Raw genomic sequence first — 15,474 nt, forward strand, 5'->3', positions numbered from 1 at the left:
ACCTTATATTACTCAGCGACTTCTAATTAACCGTGGGATACGGCAAAAGATGATGGTGTGGAGGAGTCTGCAAGACCCTGGGGATACAGGAAAGAGCAGTTCACGCAGACAAGCAGATGCATGCTTGCACATAAAGGCAGTTTTCACACAAACACACACACAGAGTGTTCGGATGGATTGCATTGTAGAGATGCGCATTGTAACTAAATGGACACACCTCTCAAAGATGATCAAAGGTCTTTAGGAATACAGAGTGCAAACATTCTCAGAAAACATTGACATGGGGGTCACGGCCGTGACATGGACTATTCCAGTGCATATCGATCTTTGAAATTGCAGTAGCTGTTTGGATCCATAAAGTGAATATGCCTGTCTCAGTGTTTATTTAATATGGCATCCCTTAGAAAAGTGGGAAGGACATTGAATACAGCTCAAGTTTGCATATTCATAGAAATCTGGCAGATTTCCAAACTCTTTTGAATAGTATGAAGGGGCTGATGAGCCATGCCCTTGTTAGACTTATTTTTAATATAGTCCGTGAGGAGGTTTCAGAAAAGATTCATAATTAACACAAAAGGTTAATATTTTCCACAGGCCGTCTGTGAAGGTAATCAGTGCACATAACTGCTTTGTTGAACAGTGATATCTTGCATAAATGGGCTGGGCAATGTCATGTGCTTATAATGTGGCCTGTAGAACGGAAATGTAAGCATGTAAAAAATTTAGAAATGTATACATAAAAATATATATACATGCTTTCTTGTAGCTCAAACAGTAGAGCAACGCCAAGGTCATGGGTTCAGTTTCCATGCATGAATGTCTTTTATCACTTGTCTGTTATCTTGTCAGATTCAATTAAAATGGTTGAAAAAATGTTGATCCTTGACAATGAGTAGAGAAAAAAATAACTCAGTATTACTTATTAAACCCAGGTAACAGCCTCAGTGGGGGATGGTTGACTTAAGGCAGGTTTAATATCTGTTTGTCTGCTCTAACCTCATTTTAGTGTGCAGGGAATTTGCTATCAACACTCACAACTCACCTCGTCTACTCCTAGAGCCAGAGCAGATTTAAGTAGTGCTTGGAGGAAAAATGAATGCAGGTTACATTATGTTTCATTCAGACAACAGGTAAGATTAATATACTAAAACAGAAGAGCACTATAATATAAATTGGAAAGACACACTGCCTCAGTAGGAAGCATATAGACAGGAAATGAAAAACGTGGAGCATTTATAACGCGGCGTTAACAAAGACGATTACACAGAACGTCAGTTGTTTAAAAGAATGTCATCTTGACATTGTTCTGGCTGCTGACGGTCAATATTTTATCGTTCAGCTTAAATGTAACAGAACTAAAGTGAAGTGAATGTTAAGAAGAAGCAAAGAGTAACACTGCCCTCTAGCGATAAAACAATCAAGTACTGTTTCTCAGAAAGAATAACCTTGAGGCTAAAACGACTGTCAGCCAAAAAAGGACAATAAAAGAAAAGAAAAAAGACCAAATCTAACAGTAACAGTAAAAGGTATATTAACCTCAACGTTTGAAGCTCGAAAATCAATAAAATAGGCAAAGTCTCGTTAACCAACAGGTGGCACTAGTAAACCTAAATAATTCAGGATGTCAACAGCATTACGTCATAGCTGTACACAAATTGTCTCAGATATTGTCTCAGCACTGGTTATGAATATCCTACCATTTGATACATTAATACAGTCTGAGGACAGACTGAAAATTTTAATTTTAAATGAGAAATATACAGAATCATTTAAGTTTTATCACTAACCTGTGGAGTCCATATGTCCGCTTGAAAATGTTACAGATTGTGTGTTGTGTGTTGTGTGTGTGTGTGGGGGGGGGGGGGGGGGGGATTGGGGTTAAGGATGCCAAATAATGCTATTTTAAGACACAGAAGACAGTTTTTAAATGAAATCGAGAAGTTTAATAAAACATTAATCAAAACACATATTAACCATGAATTAGAGCTGCACAAAGAAATACTATGGTACCATGAGCTTACTCCGTTGGATAGCTTGCACAAAAATACAAATTCTGTCCTCATTTACTCAGCCTTAAGTTGTTCCAAACTTGTATAAATAACATGAACAGCCATTAATTACATATTCAATGGCTACATCAACTGTTTGGTTACCAGCTTTCTTCAAAATGTCTTATTTTGTGTGCAACAGAAGAAAGAAACCCATACAGGTTTGGGAGAGTTTGAGGGTGAGTAAATGAGGGCATAATTTTAGTTTTTGGGTCAACTGTCCCATTAAACAGACACATGTGCATTGAACTCAGCTGCACTCGAGTTTTAAATGAAACTTTCCTTTTCATTGTATTTCAGAACAGAAGACAGAAGAACTATAAAATTATGAGATTAGCTTAGATTTCACGGCAGTGAGGAATATGTGGCACATATCTGGCCCAGTATTTAGCAGACTACCCTGATGCTGATTGTCATGATCACCCCCAAAATCTTCACCTATACCATCTTTAAAAGAAGACTTTATCATTACAGATGTTACGTGACCAGCCGTGAGAGCAGCACAACACAGGTCATTAAGGCAGAAGATTCAAGCTTACTTCCATTAAGAACAAAAGATCATCACATTACTGTAATTTGTCATTCTTATCAATACAAATGAGAACAATTGCACAATAAGCAACCTGCAAAAAAGTATTCAAAGAGAAGAATATGTGGAAAATGAGCACATTATAGACATCACGTTGTGTCATGCCTGCTTTGTACAATATACAGGAGTTTGCATATACAGCACTACTGTATATTTCCAATTTGTCTAATAAATCCTTAGATAGAATTACAAATGTATTTCTTAAACTAGTTACAAAATTTGGCGAGTGAATTCGTAAGCTTGTCTTATTGACTGATTTACTCTAGTATAAACACACTACATGACTATACTAAATTTTTCATGGCAGTAAGTTTTAATTAAAACAGTAAGTTCTGAAAAATACTCTACGCATGTATGTGAAAGCAGACTCGTATAGACACACAAACTCTGTGCTCCGAAATGTCTCACCGTGACGGCAATTTATAATTAGCGTTTTTATGATCACTTTTCTCTTTCATATCAACCTCTGTCAAGGTTTGAAGATAATCGCTAAGCTAGCAAGCAATTTTCCAGAATAAAAACACATCCGGAGTAATAATGCTTGTTATTATTAAATCGTCTGCGTTAACAAACTTGTGTAAAGTACATTTCTGCTGTAACACTTTTAGAAAGTGAAATATTGTCATCTAATATTAGCATTTTACAGCTTACTACTTGCCTTTTTGATGGCATTTAGACAAAAAAACAGAAACTTTACACTACTTTCACAAGATACTTTTAAAACAAGACATGAGTTACAGTACGACAGCATCTTTCAGATGTGTCACATTCACTCTCAAGTTTCACCTAAAGTCTGTAAGTGCTGTTGTTGGTTGTCCCCTGCATTCGGATGGATATATCAATATGTATTATTTTACTAAGTCCTGGCAAGCATGACATGAATTATAAAATAGTTATTTTAAACTAACGACACCTAAGGTCATAAAATACCTGATACAATGTTGTATTCCTTTAATCTCCAAATCTCACAGCCTAAACTCGAAATGATGAAACAGTCGAAAAAGAGCACTAAATTATGCTCTCACCTGAATGGCACACTTATATTAGTTTGGCAACGGTTCTGCAAACCTACCAAGAGTGTTTTAAATGCTACGGTTCTGCTAAAAATGATATTTCTGTCCAGTTACATCCTTAGCTGACATGGACCAGTAACAGTCTACGAGGAGCCAATGGGAGGCACGGATTTCAAAACATGGATTAGTGTCATGCTTGTGGTTTGAATCAAAATGATGAACGGAATCAAGAGTTCACTTCTCTGAACATTCCATTAAACAGAACGTTGACTCACTGAAGAAAGTCCTGCTAAGATGAAAAAAGAGAAAGCGAGAGAAGAACAGAAACACTAAAGAGCGGCTGTCTTCAGTAATCTGCTTCCTCCATAACCTCCATGACTACTGTTCTGGGGCCAGTGAGGATGAGGTTGCTGACAGTCCTGTAGTCCAGATTGAGCACATTCATTCCATTAACTGCCACCACAAACTGACACACCTGTAGAGATGAGAACAACAACAGTTTTATGTTTGGTTACACTTGGTACACCTTTTTTGTACTTTGATAAAGACATAAAAGTGCGGAAACACAACATGATGATTATAGAGCATATACAGTAAACCACATATATGACACAATAAACGGATCATAATTCTTCTCAGTACAGCAACATGAAAAAATTACACCTTTCTGAAGAACAGTAAAGGAGTGTTTTTTTTTTTAAATCAGCTATATTAATTCTCAGAGGGGTTCTGCAAATGAATAACGTAATAGCCTTTATGTTTTTCCTGGTAGACCCATAATGGCACTACCATCAGAAATGAGTCATAGCCAACCATTACCGTTATCAGCATCAAATGATAAACAACATGTGAAAGCTTGCCATTTTTCTTAATTGTCAGCATGTGTTCAACACAGCTGTTTTGTCATTATTTGTACACTAGGTGCCTATGTACAACTCCAGCAGTTGTAATCTCTGTGCTAAGAGGTACAAATGTTTGGCTCAGTTTACATCAGTCTTTCTGAGTTATGACAACTTCTAATGAAATTATGTTCTACCAACAGGAATGTAATTATAATAAACACCATTTTTTAAGCTGATTAATCTTAAAAATTAAATAGTTCCTACTAGTTTCAATATAATTCACTTGTAAATGGAGTGGTGTCCTGAAACCAACCGATCTTATTTATATCACTTCAAAATAACGGCTAGTATATAGCACTTGTTAATTTATTGAGCAAGATATTACTTGTCAATGGCATTAAGTGATTGCTCATAGAACAACATACAGTGTAGTCTATACATTTATGTAAACTAAACAACAAGCTGTTCAAAAGTACAATGGTAACCACAATAACTTCACAGAATATAAGATAAACTATTTAAAATGTCAGACATAACAGAAATAAATACTAACATTTCTTTTCATTTTCTAAAATCAGAAAAAAATTATTTGTTTCAATTTGAATCCTACTTATCCAGTTCTGTGCAATGCATGCAGAGAACTTATCAAGAGGATTTCATTAAGTTACTACTTAATTTTAATTTAAAATTTCTGCTTAAAATTAGAATATCACAATGTATAATATAATAACTTGATGAAAACGAAAATATGACATTCCTCAATTACAATATTTTCCTATCCTCTTGTGTGTGTGTGTGTGTGTGTACATATATATATATATATATTTTTTTTTTTTTATATTGCTTTTTATTGCTCTTCAGGTCTGATTTTTAACTATTTAAATATTCAAACATTGTCTTGTAATTTGAAAATTCTTGGATAACAACAATAATTATATTTCAGCTTACACATACTGGTGGATTAATCAATACAGAAACATAAAAATGATTTTGGTAATCACCAATACTGTTAGGGTTAGGGTTACAGTTTAGGACAGACAAACCATACATTGGGTGATGGTGGTGGTCTAATAAATTTGTTAAGCACATATATATATTCATTATGTTCGCAACAATGTTCATTATGACAAAAAGATGTCACTGGAAGCAGGGCAGGTGCAGCATTACAGCCTCTGCTCAAAAGGTTGTCTTTAAACAGCACAATGCCTTTACCTCAAAAACAGACTAAGTGTATTTGCTCAGTATGCAAACATGACCTTATGTAATGAGTAATCAGAAGTGACGCTGAGGGAGTTGTGTGGTTTTTTTTGTTGCATAAGTGTAATGGTTCATTACCGCTGTAAATTAGGGTCACTGTTTAAAAAGGAGGATTATTGAGGAAATGGTATTATTCCATTTGTCACTACTGTAAATTAAGACACACACACACATACAGTAGACATTAGGTGTTTTAGACGGGATGTGCTTAAAGAAACATCTGGAATACAGACTATATTTTGAGTGCTCTTGAGGAAATGCACTCAGATCGGCAACCAAAGTACATTATGATTGCTCCACTCAGTGTACTGTGCTTAAGGTCAAACCTAAATGACTGTGGGTGGGTTAGTGTAGTTGAGTATTTTGTAATCTCTATCATCTCTATCGCTGTATCTCTTAGATCATAATCTTGCATTAACTTAAAATGATAGCAATGTAATATAGCAAATCCTAACGATTTACGAGCATTACATTTGTAAAGAGCACTTTCCCTCTGAAGGTGTGGTCACATTAGTAAAATTTTGGTGAAAAAAGTCCATTCTTTATTGTCAATAGTGTAGCAATCTATGAAACAAAGCTCACACAGAAGTCAAATTCAAAACCAAGGAGCTTTCTGGTGGCCAACATGGCAAATTTGCATAACCTATACTTGAACTTGCTGCAAAATCACATGGATTGCTATTGAAATGACTTGATTTCACTTGTGAAAAATTGCCAAAAACATTATAATCTGTAATCCACAGCCTCAAGCATATATATTGTCATATGTATCTCAATGTATTGTCCGAAGCCACAGGTTTGTATTATACCTAAACCTGTTTTCTCGACTCTCATAGTAACGGCACCCATTGGCTTACATACTATCAATCAACAAGGACCATGGGTTCAGCAAAAAAAACATCATTTGTCATCAAGTCACCATCTTGAATGGCCTAAAGCCCAAAACGCACTGCACGATTTTAGCAATCCTATAAGATCACTGCATGTAACATTGTGCGACCAGAGGTGGGTAGTAACGAGTTACATTTACTTCATTACATTTACTTGAGTAATTTTTTTGGGTAACTAATACTTTTAGAGTATATTTAAAAATGGGTACTTTTACTCTTGCTCAAGTACATTTTTAGTGAAAAAACTGTACTTTTACTTCGTTACTGTGGGCGACGCTCCTCTCATTACTTTATCTTAATGCCATACAAGTTAAAACTCCTTCCATTTATTCCAAAGCCGTCCACTTTTTTTCTGCACTGAAAAAAAATATACTAATTTATACACATTTTTTTAAGGTAAGTGGTCGCAATCAATCTATTTTAGCTACATTTAATTAATCAAATTTAGTTGACTAACTTTCAGCAAAATGTGTTTATTTAAATGTAGCTAAAATAAATTGATTACAACCACTTACCTTAAAAAAAATTTGTAAATTCAATGTATAATTTTTTTCACTGTGGGGAATGAGCGATGCCCGTTCGCGAATGATTCAATGATTCTTTTGAGTTAATTCTGTTCGAAGGCTCGATAAAACCAGTTGGCAAACCAATGAATCGGTTCGCGAATCAGTTTGAATGATTCGTTCAGTTCCCTGCCGCACGCACCGAGTCATCTGAAGCGGTTCTCACTCAGAGTTGTAACATCAAGAGCGTTGAATACATGGCTTTGGCTCTACAGTCAATTTAAAGCAAATCTGCAACGGCTATGGTTTGCTAGCTGGTTTGCTGGGGGAAGTTGTGGCCTAATGGTTAGAGAGTCGGACTCGTAATCCAAAGGTTGCGGGTTCGAGTCTCAGGCCGGCGGGGATTGTAGGTGGGGGGAGTGAATGTCCAGCGCTCTCTCCACCCTCAAGACCACGACTGAGGTGCCCTTGAGCAAGGCACCGAACCCCCAACTGCTCCCCGGGCGCTGCAGCATAAATGGCTGCCCACTGCTCCGGGTGTGTGTTCACGGTGTGTGTGTGTTCACTGCTGTGTGTGTGCAGGTTGGATGGGTTAAATGCAGAGCACGAATTCCGAGTATGGCTCACCATACTTGGCAGTATGTCACTTCATTTCACTTCACTAGCTATGAAGATCTTTATTAGATGAACACCGTGTGTGCTGTCGGTGCTGTGGAGCTATCTTTCGTAGGCTATCTTTGGTCGCAAGATCATGACAACGGCTGTCTTTGAACCTCTCTCACTGTACGACACAGGACCACCGATTAGGAGCCACGATCGCAGAAATCGCCACAATCGTTTCACGATGCCAATCTTTTGTCTGGGACAGCTGAAAATCGTGCAGTGTGTTTAGGGCTTTAGGGTGAGTACATTTTCATTTTTGCATGAACTATCCCTTTAAGAGCCGATTACAGTGGCCCGTGTCTCGATTATAGCGGGTTGTGTCCATTTATCGGTTATTGGCCAGAAGTTGAAAATAATTATTGGCTTATTGGTTTGGTCAAAATTGCGATATTAGCGCATCCCTGTAGAATGAGACATACTGTTTTCTCACTATAACAAATTTCCTTTTGCAGTAAGACTACTGTACCTTCATTCCCGCTGCAGCAGCGGGTCCGCCGGGGTCTACTGCCTGGATGTGGCAGGGTTTACTTCCTCTCACCACAAATCCCCAGCCAACTGCATCTCCCACAATCTGTAAACACACATCCAAACACATTAACTTATTAAGTTCAAGGTCATACACTGAGAAAGCCATTTTATTTTACTTTAATTTACATGAATGTAATGCATTACATATACTGGCATACTGTCAAATATATTGATTTATTTTAGCTGAATTTTACCTTTTTACTGTGTCATATACTTGTATGTTGTGTATATATATTTGGTCATTTTAAAACTTCTATTCGGATGGTAGTATTGCAGTGGTGGAGCAATATGGTTCAAATTCATGTTGTGCAATTGCATTCAGCATGGATTATAAATGTCATTATTAGTGGATGCGGTTTATTCAAAATGCATTACAAGAAACATGTAGTACATGAAAAGACACAGTAAGGTACATGGCAGCTGATGACTTGGATTTTCCGGTTGATCCAGTTGAGGATTAGAATCATCTCCACATGCATCTGAGGAAAAACTTCCTCTCGCTATTTTTAGTTGTGAACTTTTTCCCTCCATGCAAATGGATTCTCAGAACCAAACATAGTAAATTATGCAATTAGAGCTTGGAGACCGAGCACATTTGGCAGGAGTGTGTGCGTGTGTGTGTGGGGGTGGGTGACTTACTGTGAATGTCTTCTTTATGTAAAGTCCACCAGGAATCTGAAGTTCCTCTGGGCTCACTTGTCTCTTCAGGACTGTAAATAATATACACACAATGTTCCTCAGTCATGAACTCTAGACAGTAAATCATGTGACTACTTAACACATGGTATAAAAAATCATGTTTATCTATTCACTGCAACAACACTGAGTCTGATTCACTACTGGTTCATTACTTTACTCCTCAAATTATGTACAGTAATACTGCAGTCCATGATCCCACATTTAAAAAGTCGACATAAAGACATCCTGAAACAAAACATGTGCTTCTTAAGAGACACACAGAGAGAGTGAGAGAGAGAGTGAGTAATTAAGCTGTAATGGAGCACTGAAGGTTTGTGTTTAATGAAATAATGAGGTTGATAATGATGGTCTAATTTAGCACAAGAGGTTCTAATCAGCCTGATCTCTTCATCAGTAATGTAATGAGTGAGCCAAAACCTGAACCACTTGGTCATAATCCAGGATCTAACTACCCAGCTATTGACTGGATCCTGATTGGCTGATCAGAGCCCAATTTGAAGCGTAGTAACAAGGACATTGCCAATAAGTAAAAGGTAGTGTCTACAATGAATAGTTCTCTAAAAAACATATTACTCCAAACTTGTTTTTGAAGAATCTTTATGCAGATCTTGCCATACGAATATTATCTGAAAAATATTTACTTTGTGTTCATTCATTTTTAGCATGTCTTTATTTTTAGCCACTATTAAATAATTACTGCTATATGTATAAAACTGAAAAGAAATAAATTGCATTTTAAACTCTATTAAAAGAGAAACAAAGTTATTTTCAATTGTAATAATATTTTACAATATTACGGTATATGTGATTTTGTATTTATTGCCTTATTTCTAAAATACTGCCTTGCAATCCTCAGTAAACAAGTTAGTATCAATGGCAAGGAGAAACTTGCATGTTGATCATTGATCACTGATACATGGACAATTTTAAGTTTTTTTGTTGTTTTTTTAATTATCATTATTAATCATAGAAAGCAGAATGAATAATGATTTTTTAGTATAAAAAAAATTAAGAAAAATATGTTTAAAATATTTAAAGTTAACTTTGATACATACTACTTATTTGGTGTGTATTTGTCAATTCTGGGTCTTGACAGACAAGATCACTTTGAACAGCCATTGTATAAAAATACCTAAGTTAATATTTGTATTCTTGTGTTTACACTGAAAAAATTAAACACTGAAAAAAATTAAAAGCATGCAAACCAAGAATGATATTAAGGTGAGTAAACAAGGACAGGTGTTTGTTTTAGAGTGAACCATCCCACGTTGTTTCATAATATGCATTCTATGTGTGCATATAGGGAACACAAGGCCATGTATTTTCTTAACTACGAACTTTCCATTTCCCATTCACCTTTCACACACAGTCACATCCTTTTTAATGCAAGGAAAAAGGATTGATTGTGTGTGTGTCTGTGTGTGTGTGTGTGTGTGTGTGTGTGTGTGTGTGTGTGTGAGAGAGAGAGACACTGAATATCTACAATAGCATGACAACAAAAATTGTACAAGTAGATGTATCGGGCCTCACTGTTCCTCTCGTTCTCTCTTATTCATTTTTTCATTGTGTTGTCATCCAATTTTGGGAGGAGAGCTCAGTAATCCCAGGATTGGATGAGCAAATTGACCAATCAGAGGCATGCAACAGCCCTGCCAAACCCAGAACATGCTTGTCTCCTTACACATCGGTGTTTCGTGTAAAACAGACAAGCATTAAACACAACATCTGGAAAAGCAGCCTATTTTGCTCACAAATTCAAAATGGACAACATGTTATAATGTTAAATGCTCTGATGACAGATTGCATTTTGGATCTGTGTTGTTGTTGGACAAAAAACAGGTCTGGTTTTAACGGTGGGCCTCACTGTAGTGGAGCGGGAGCTGTGCTGTGGTAAAGTGAAAGCTGAGTCATGTGGTAGGTGTGGAATGCTTCATTGCAGGCATGCTTCAGGCTCGCCTTGGATTGCCATGGAGGCCAATGTTCTAATTTGGTGGTGGAAGAGGAGGACGCTGGGTATGAAATGTTCTTCTGTCTCTCTGCCTGCTGGCTGTGCTCCTTGCCTTTCCTGAAGGGGACGATGTGTTCTTGCCAGACTCTCTTATACACACACACATACACACTACTCATGTACTACTACTGTTTAAAGTTCTCAGCCTGAGAGTTTTATGGGTCAGAGAGTTTATTACTCCACACACAAACACTCACTCACTCAGAAGGGAGCTGGATAAAGCAGATTGAGATATAGTAATATGTTTAGGGATGTGCGGGTCTAGTCGACTAGTCGGCTAAACGGTACAGCTCCTACTAGTCGACACTGAAAACAATAGTCAATTACACGAGAGAAAAAAAAATCATGATGATTTTATCATTCAAATTACCATAATTTTAAAATTACATTTAAAACATTTTAAATAACAAGTTAAAATATTTTTTTTGAAAAAGAATACATATCAAAATATTTAAATATATAAATATTTTTAAAAGCGTATCTGGGCAGAAACTACATTTTTACCTCAGACCTGTCATGCGTTTTCTTCATGTCAGTTGCGCCGAGCTCAAAATGACCACGCGAAAGACCAGCAAGGTGTGAGATTTTTTTTAAATTAGAAGGAGATGGAAGATTGTCCAACCTCTTCTGTTTGTGCAATCTATCAAATGGAATACATTTTGAAAGGCTATGTGCCTGATTGTACGTATAAACAAAGTCAAAACTGAAGTATACTTTGGGCTTTAATGTGTAAATGTAGAACAAAACTCTCAACTGTTAAGGTGTGGCCATATTAGAGAAATCCCTGTAATATTTTGCAGGAAAAAAGGTCCATTGTTGATTAGCAATAGTGTAGAAGCACTCACACAGTAGTCATTTTTTAAAAACAAACCAGCTTTCTGTTGGTCATAGTGTTGAATGTGCATGACCAACAAGCAAAATCTGTGCAGGGAACCTTTTTGCCCTCACATGAAACTCCTGTAGATTTCTATTGAAATGACTGTATTTTGCCCACAAAATTTCACAGAGTAATAGCAAATGTGGCCAAACATATAACACCAAGTAAATTCTGAACTGTCGATCTACCGTGTGAACTACCACTTTAAATATAATCTTGTTAACTCATTCTGCTGGTACAAGTTAACACGGAGAATCTCTGTCAGAGGGGAGAAAAAGTTCATGGGAACTACACGGCCGACGCCTCTTAGAATTACTGTCAACAAGCACAATTACAGTGGAGGAAGGCCAAATGGAACAGAGGGAGAACTGGCTGATGTGGCTTTATGGCCCGAAAGCACACAAACACATGACCTTCTGATCCACCCACAGAGCTCTTTAGAAACATAGTAGACATCTACCGTATCTGCTGCAGATACATGACACGCTCTACAGCATGTTCTGTTAAAGGAACAGTAACACACCACAAGCAAAACTTAGAGAAAGCTACAGCAATTCATCCTCAGCCATTCAAATATGCATATAGTACATATGGTTTACGGAATCTCAGTTGTCCGCAGCTTGAGAAATGCATAGTGTTTTGGTGCTATAAAAAGTCGGGCCATTTTATTTAACCATAAAAAGAGAGCAGAGATGGTGTAAAAATAAGTGCTAAAGCTAACACTAACTGGTTTGCTAATGTAAATGTGAAGGTTAAGAAGACAACAAGACATCAAAACCGACCTGATTTGCTTACTTAAAGATGATCTGCATAATTTTTATGCTGAAATGCCCAAATTGATTGATGCATGTGGGATGAAATTTGAGCACAGAAGGGGGCTTCTCTTACCAGACTTTGGGTTGCAGAGCACAGGGGGGCTGCTGCTGAGTGTGGGGCTGCTGCTATAATAACCGCTGCTGCCACAGCTACTGCTCATACTGCTCCGCCGTACTGCAGACACCACCTTTATCTCTTTAGTGGGGCTTACTGAGGGAAAGGAGAAATAAGAACAGAATAAAGACAGAAATAAGGTTAGATAGAGACTCGATAAGAGGAAGTGAGAGAGAATAGAAATCAGTTAAAATACACACGCAACACTTCTGCCAGCTCTAAACATCATTCTAATAGTGCTTGTGCAGTTGTGATAGTGATACGGTATGTCAACATCCATTCTGTGTGCATTTACTAACTGAAATAACAGTTCAGAGGCCTAACATCTGTTAGTGTTCTCCTTTTAAAGGAGACATATGATGCGATTTCAAGTTTTCCTTTCTCTTTGGAGTGTTACAAGCTGTTCATGCATAGATATGATCCCTGAAGTTGCAAAGACTAAAGTCTCAAAACCAAAGAGATATTCTTTATAAAAGTTAAGACTCGACCACGTCCTCCTAAATGGCTCATTTAAACACGCCCCCACATGTCTACATCACAGTGTGGGAAGATTTGCATAACACCGCCCAAAAGTATACGCAATGAAAGAAGGTGGAACTATTATTCTCGCTGTAGTATTGTTGTTGCCGCCAGCGCCATGTCGTGGAGATGCTGTGTTTCATTGTGAACGCGAAAGTACTTTGTTTGGGCTTCCAAAAGAGGACACAGCTAGAAATCAGTGGTCAAGTTGTATTTACAACACTGTTCCAGAACAGTTCAACCCAAATATTAGAGTGTGTGCAGCGCATTTTACGGAGGACTATTTCCTGAACCTGGGAGTAGTCTACCAGCTGTGCTCAAAGGCTGTTTCTATAAAGTGGGGCAATTCCAACTTTGCAAGGACAGTCTGGCGCTTCTGACTCACAGCCTATAGGTACGTTTTCTTATTAAAAGAATTTGCCACTGACGATTCAAACGAGAGTTTTGAGCTGTGTAGAGTAGTGCTTGTTGTGTGTCGTTTCTCCGATCACAAATGCAGATATGGTAATGTGTACGTGGCGCGATGCAATGCGATTCGGCCAATCACAACACACTGGATAGCTGACCAATCAGAGCACGCCTCGCTTCTCAGAACGATGAGCTTTTGTAAAAATCGGTGCGTCTCAGAAAGGCAGGGCATAGAGAGCAACAATAATGTACATTATGTGGAAAATAATGTGTTTTTTTAACCTTAAACCGCATAAACACATTGCATTACACCAAATACACAAAGTAATGTTCTTTTTTGCAATGTCATATGACCCCTTTTACATAAATGTATTGTATGGCAAACAGCATCACATACAAACACACATACATGTTTAGCTAGCTATCAAAATAGACATCCATTAGACTACTAGCTTTATACACGCTCAGAGGAAAAGTTTCAAAGCTGTCACTGAGATGGTACCTATTCAGAAGGTACATTTTGGTATCTAAAGGGTCCATATTGGTGTTTTAAAGGTACATATCAGTACAAAGTGTACATATTTATACTTGAAAAGTACAAAAATGGTGAGGTATTGCCCCAGCGACAATTTTACTAATTGCAGCTCATTACAGATAAACACTAACATTATCACTCTTCACATTTTTATAATTTAAAAAATGTATTTGGTTAACTTGGAATGCTACTTAAAACAAGAATGTGATGATAATCAATGTTAATACAAATAATAATATATGAATAAAATGAAATGTATATTATACATATATATAAATGTATATAAATCAACTTTTCAAACTGATCAAAGTCCTATTTCACGTTTATTTATTCTTTGTTTATTTATTCTTAGAAATGTCAGTACTTTTAAACATCAATTAAACAAATGGCTAATCATTGGTCAATTGAAAATGCTTTATTTAAAATTGTATCATAATTATACATCTTTATTTCAGTATATAGCTGAAATAAATAATTATATACATTTATATAAGAAAATAAATTAATAAATAATTCCATCATATTTTTTATTATTCGTCATTGTTTTCATTATTTTATTTATTTTGAGTAATATCATTGTGAAATTATAAATAATAGCCAATAATTAATAAACAAATTCCACTGTTGTCAGAAAAAAACACTTACTATACTGCCATCAAAACATGCAATAAAACAGAAAAAGTACTGTGTGCTAATCAACCTGATTGGCAATTATTAAAACTTGAATTTACGCACTTGCATGTGTTTAAACAAAGGCACACCACGCGTATTGTACACACACCACAGGCACATGAAAAATTAGAGTTCATATTTTATGTAGCTCTGAGAAGAGGAAGCAGAGAGGCCCAGTCCAAAGACACACTGAGCTAACTTCCCCTAATGAGTCATGACGGCACGATACTGAATCTACAAGCCAACACTGTAAAAAAAAACACTTCACACTTCACATTTACTGTAATTCATTATTCCACATGATTAAGAGCTACATTCTAGCTTTGTCTTCTATAATAATTTTTAACCTTATCAAAATACCCCAACTGTAGTTTGATTGAGATTAACTGGAATGCACAATGAAAAAACATGATTTTTCAGAACTGTTAAAAACTGAGTTATCTGTTTTTGCAAATGAACTCTTCATATATAATACTGAATAATGCTGAGCGAT

The 15,474-nt window shown here is 36.6% G+C and overlaps 1 protein-coding gene across 2 annotated transcripts in view; it reads right to left on the reverse strand.

The window, feature by feature from the left end:
* Positions 1-1,915: 1,915 nt before the first annotated feature.
* The window catches only part of LOC306887524 (DEP domain-containing mTOR-interacting protein-like), a 43,357-nt gene continuing 29,798 nt past the window's right edge, over positions 1,916-15,474 (reverse strand). For both annotated transcript variants that reach the window (XM_079445310.1, XM_079445311.1), the window contains 4 exons: positions 12,806-12,943; positions 8,973-9,043; positions 8,272-8,376; positions 1,916-4,125 (listed from right to left, as the gene is read on the reverse strand). In XM_079445310.1, coding sequence (XP_079301436.1) covers positions 3,997-4,125; positions 8,272-8,376; positions 8,973-9,043; positions 12,806-12,943 — 443 coding nt within the window. In that variant the 3' untranslated portion in view covers positions 1,916-3,996. The remainder of the gene's footprint in view (positions 4,126-8,271; positions 8,377-8,972; positions 9,044-12,805; positions 12,944-15,474) is intronic.

This window comes from Barbus barbus, assembly GCF_936440315.1.
Source record: "Barbus barbus genome assembly, chromosome: 21".
Classification (NCBI taxonomy): Eukaryota; Metazoa; Chordata; class Actinopteri; order Cypriniformes; family Cyprinidae; genus Barbus; species Barbus barbus.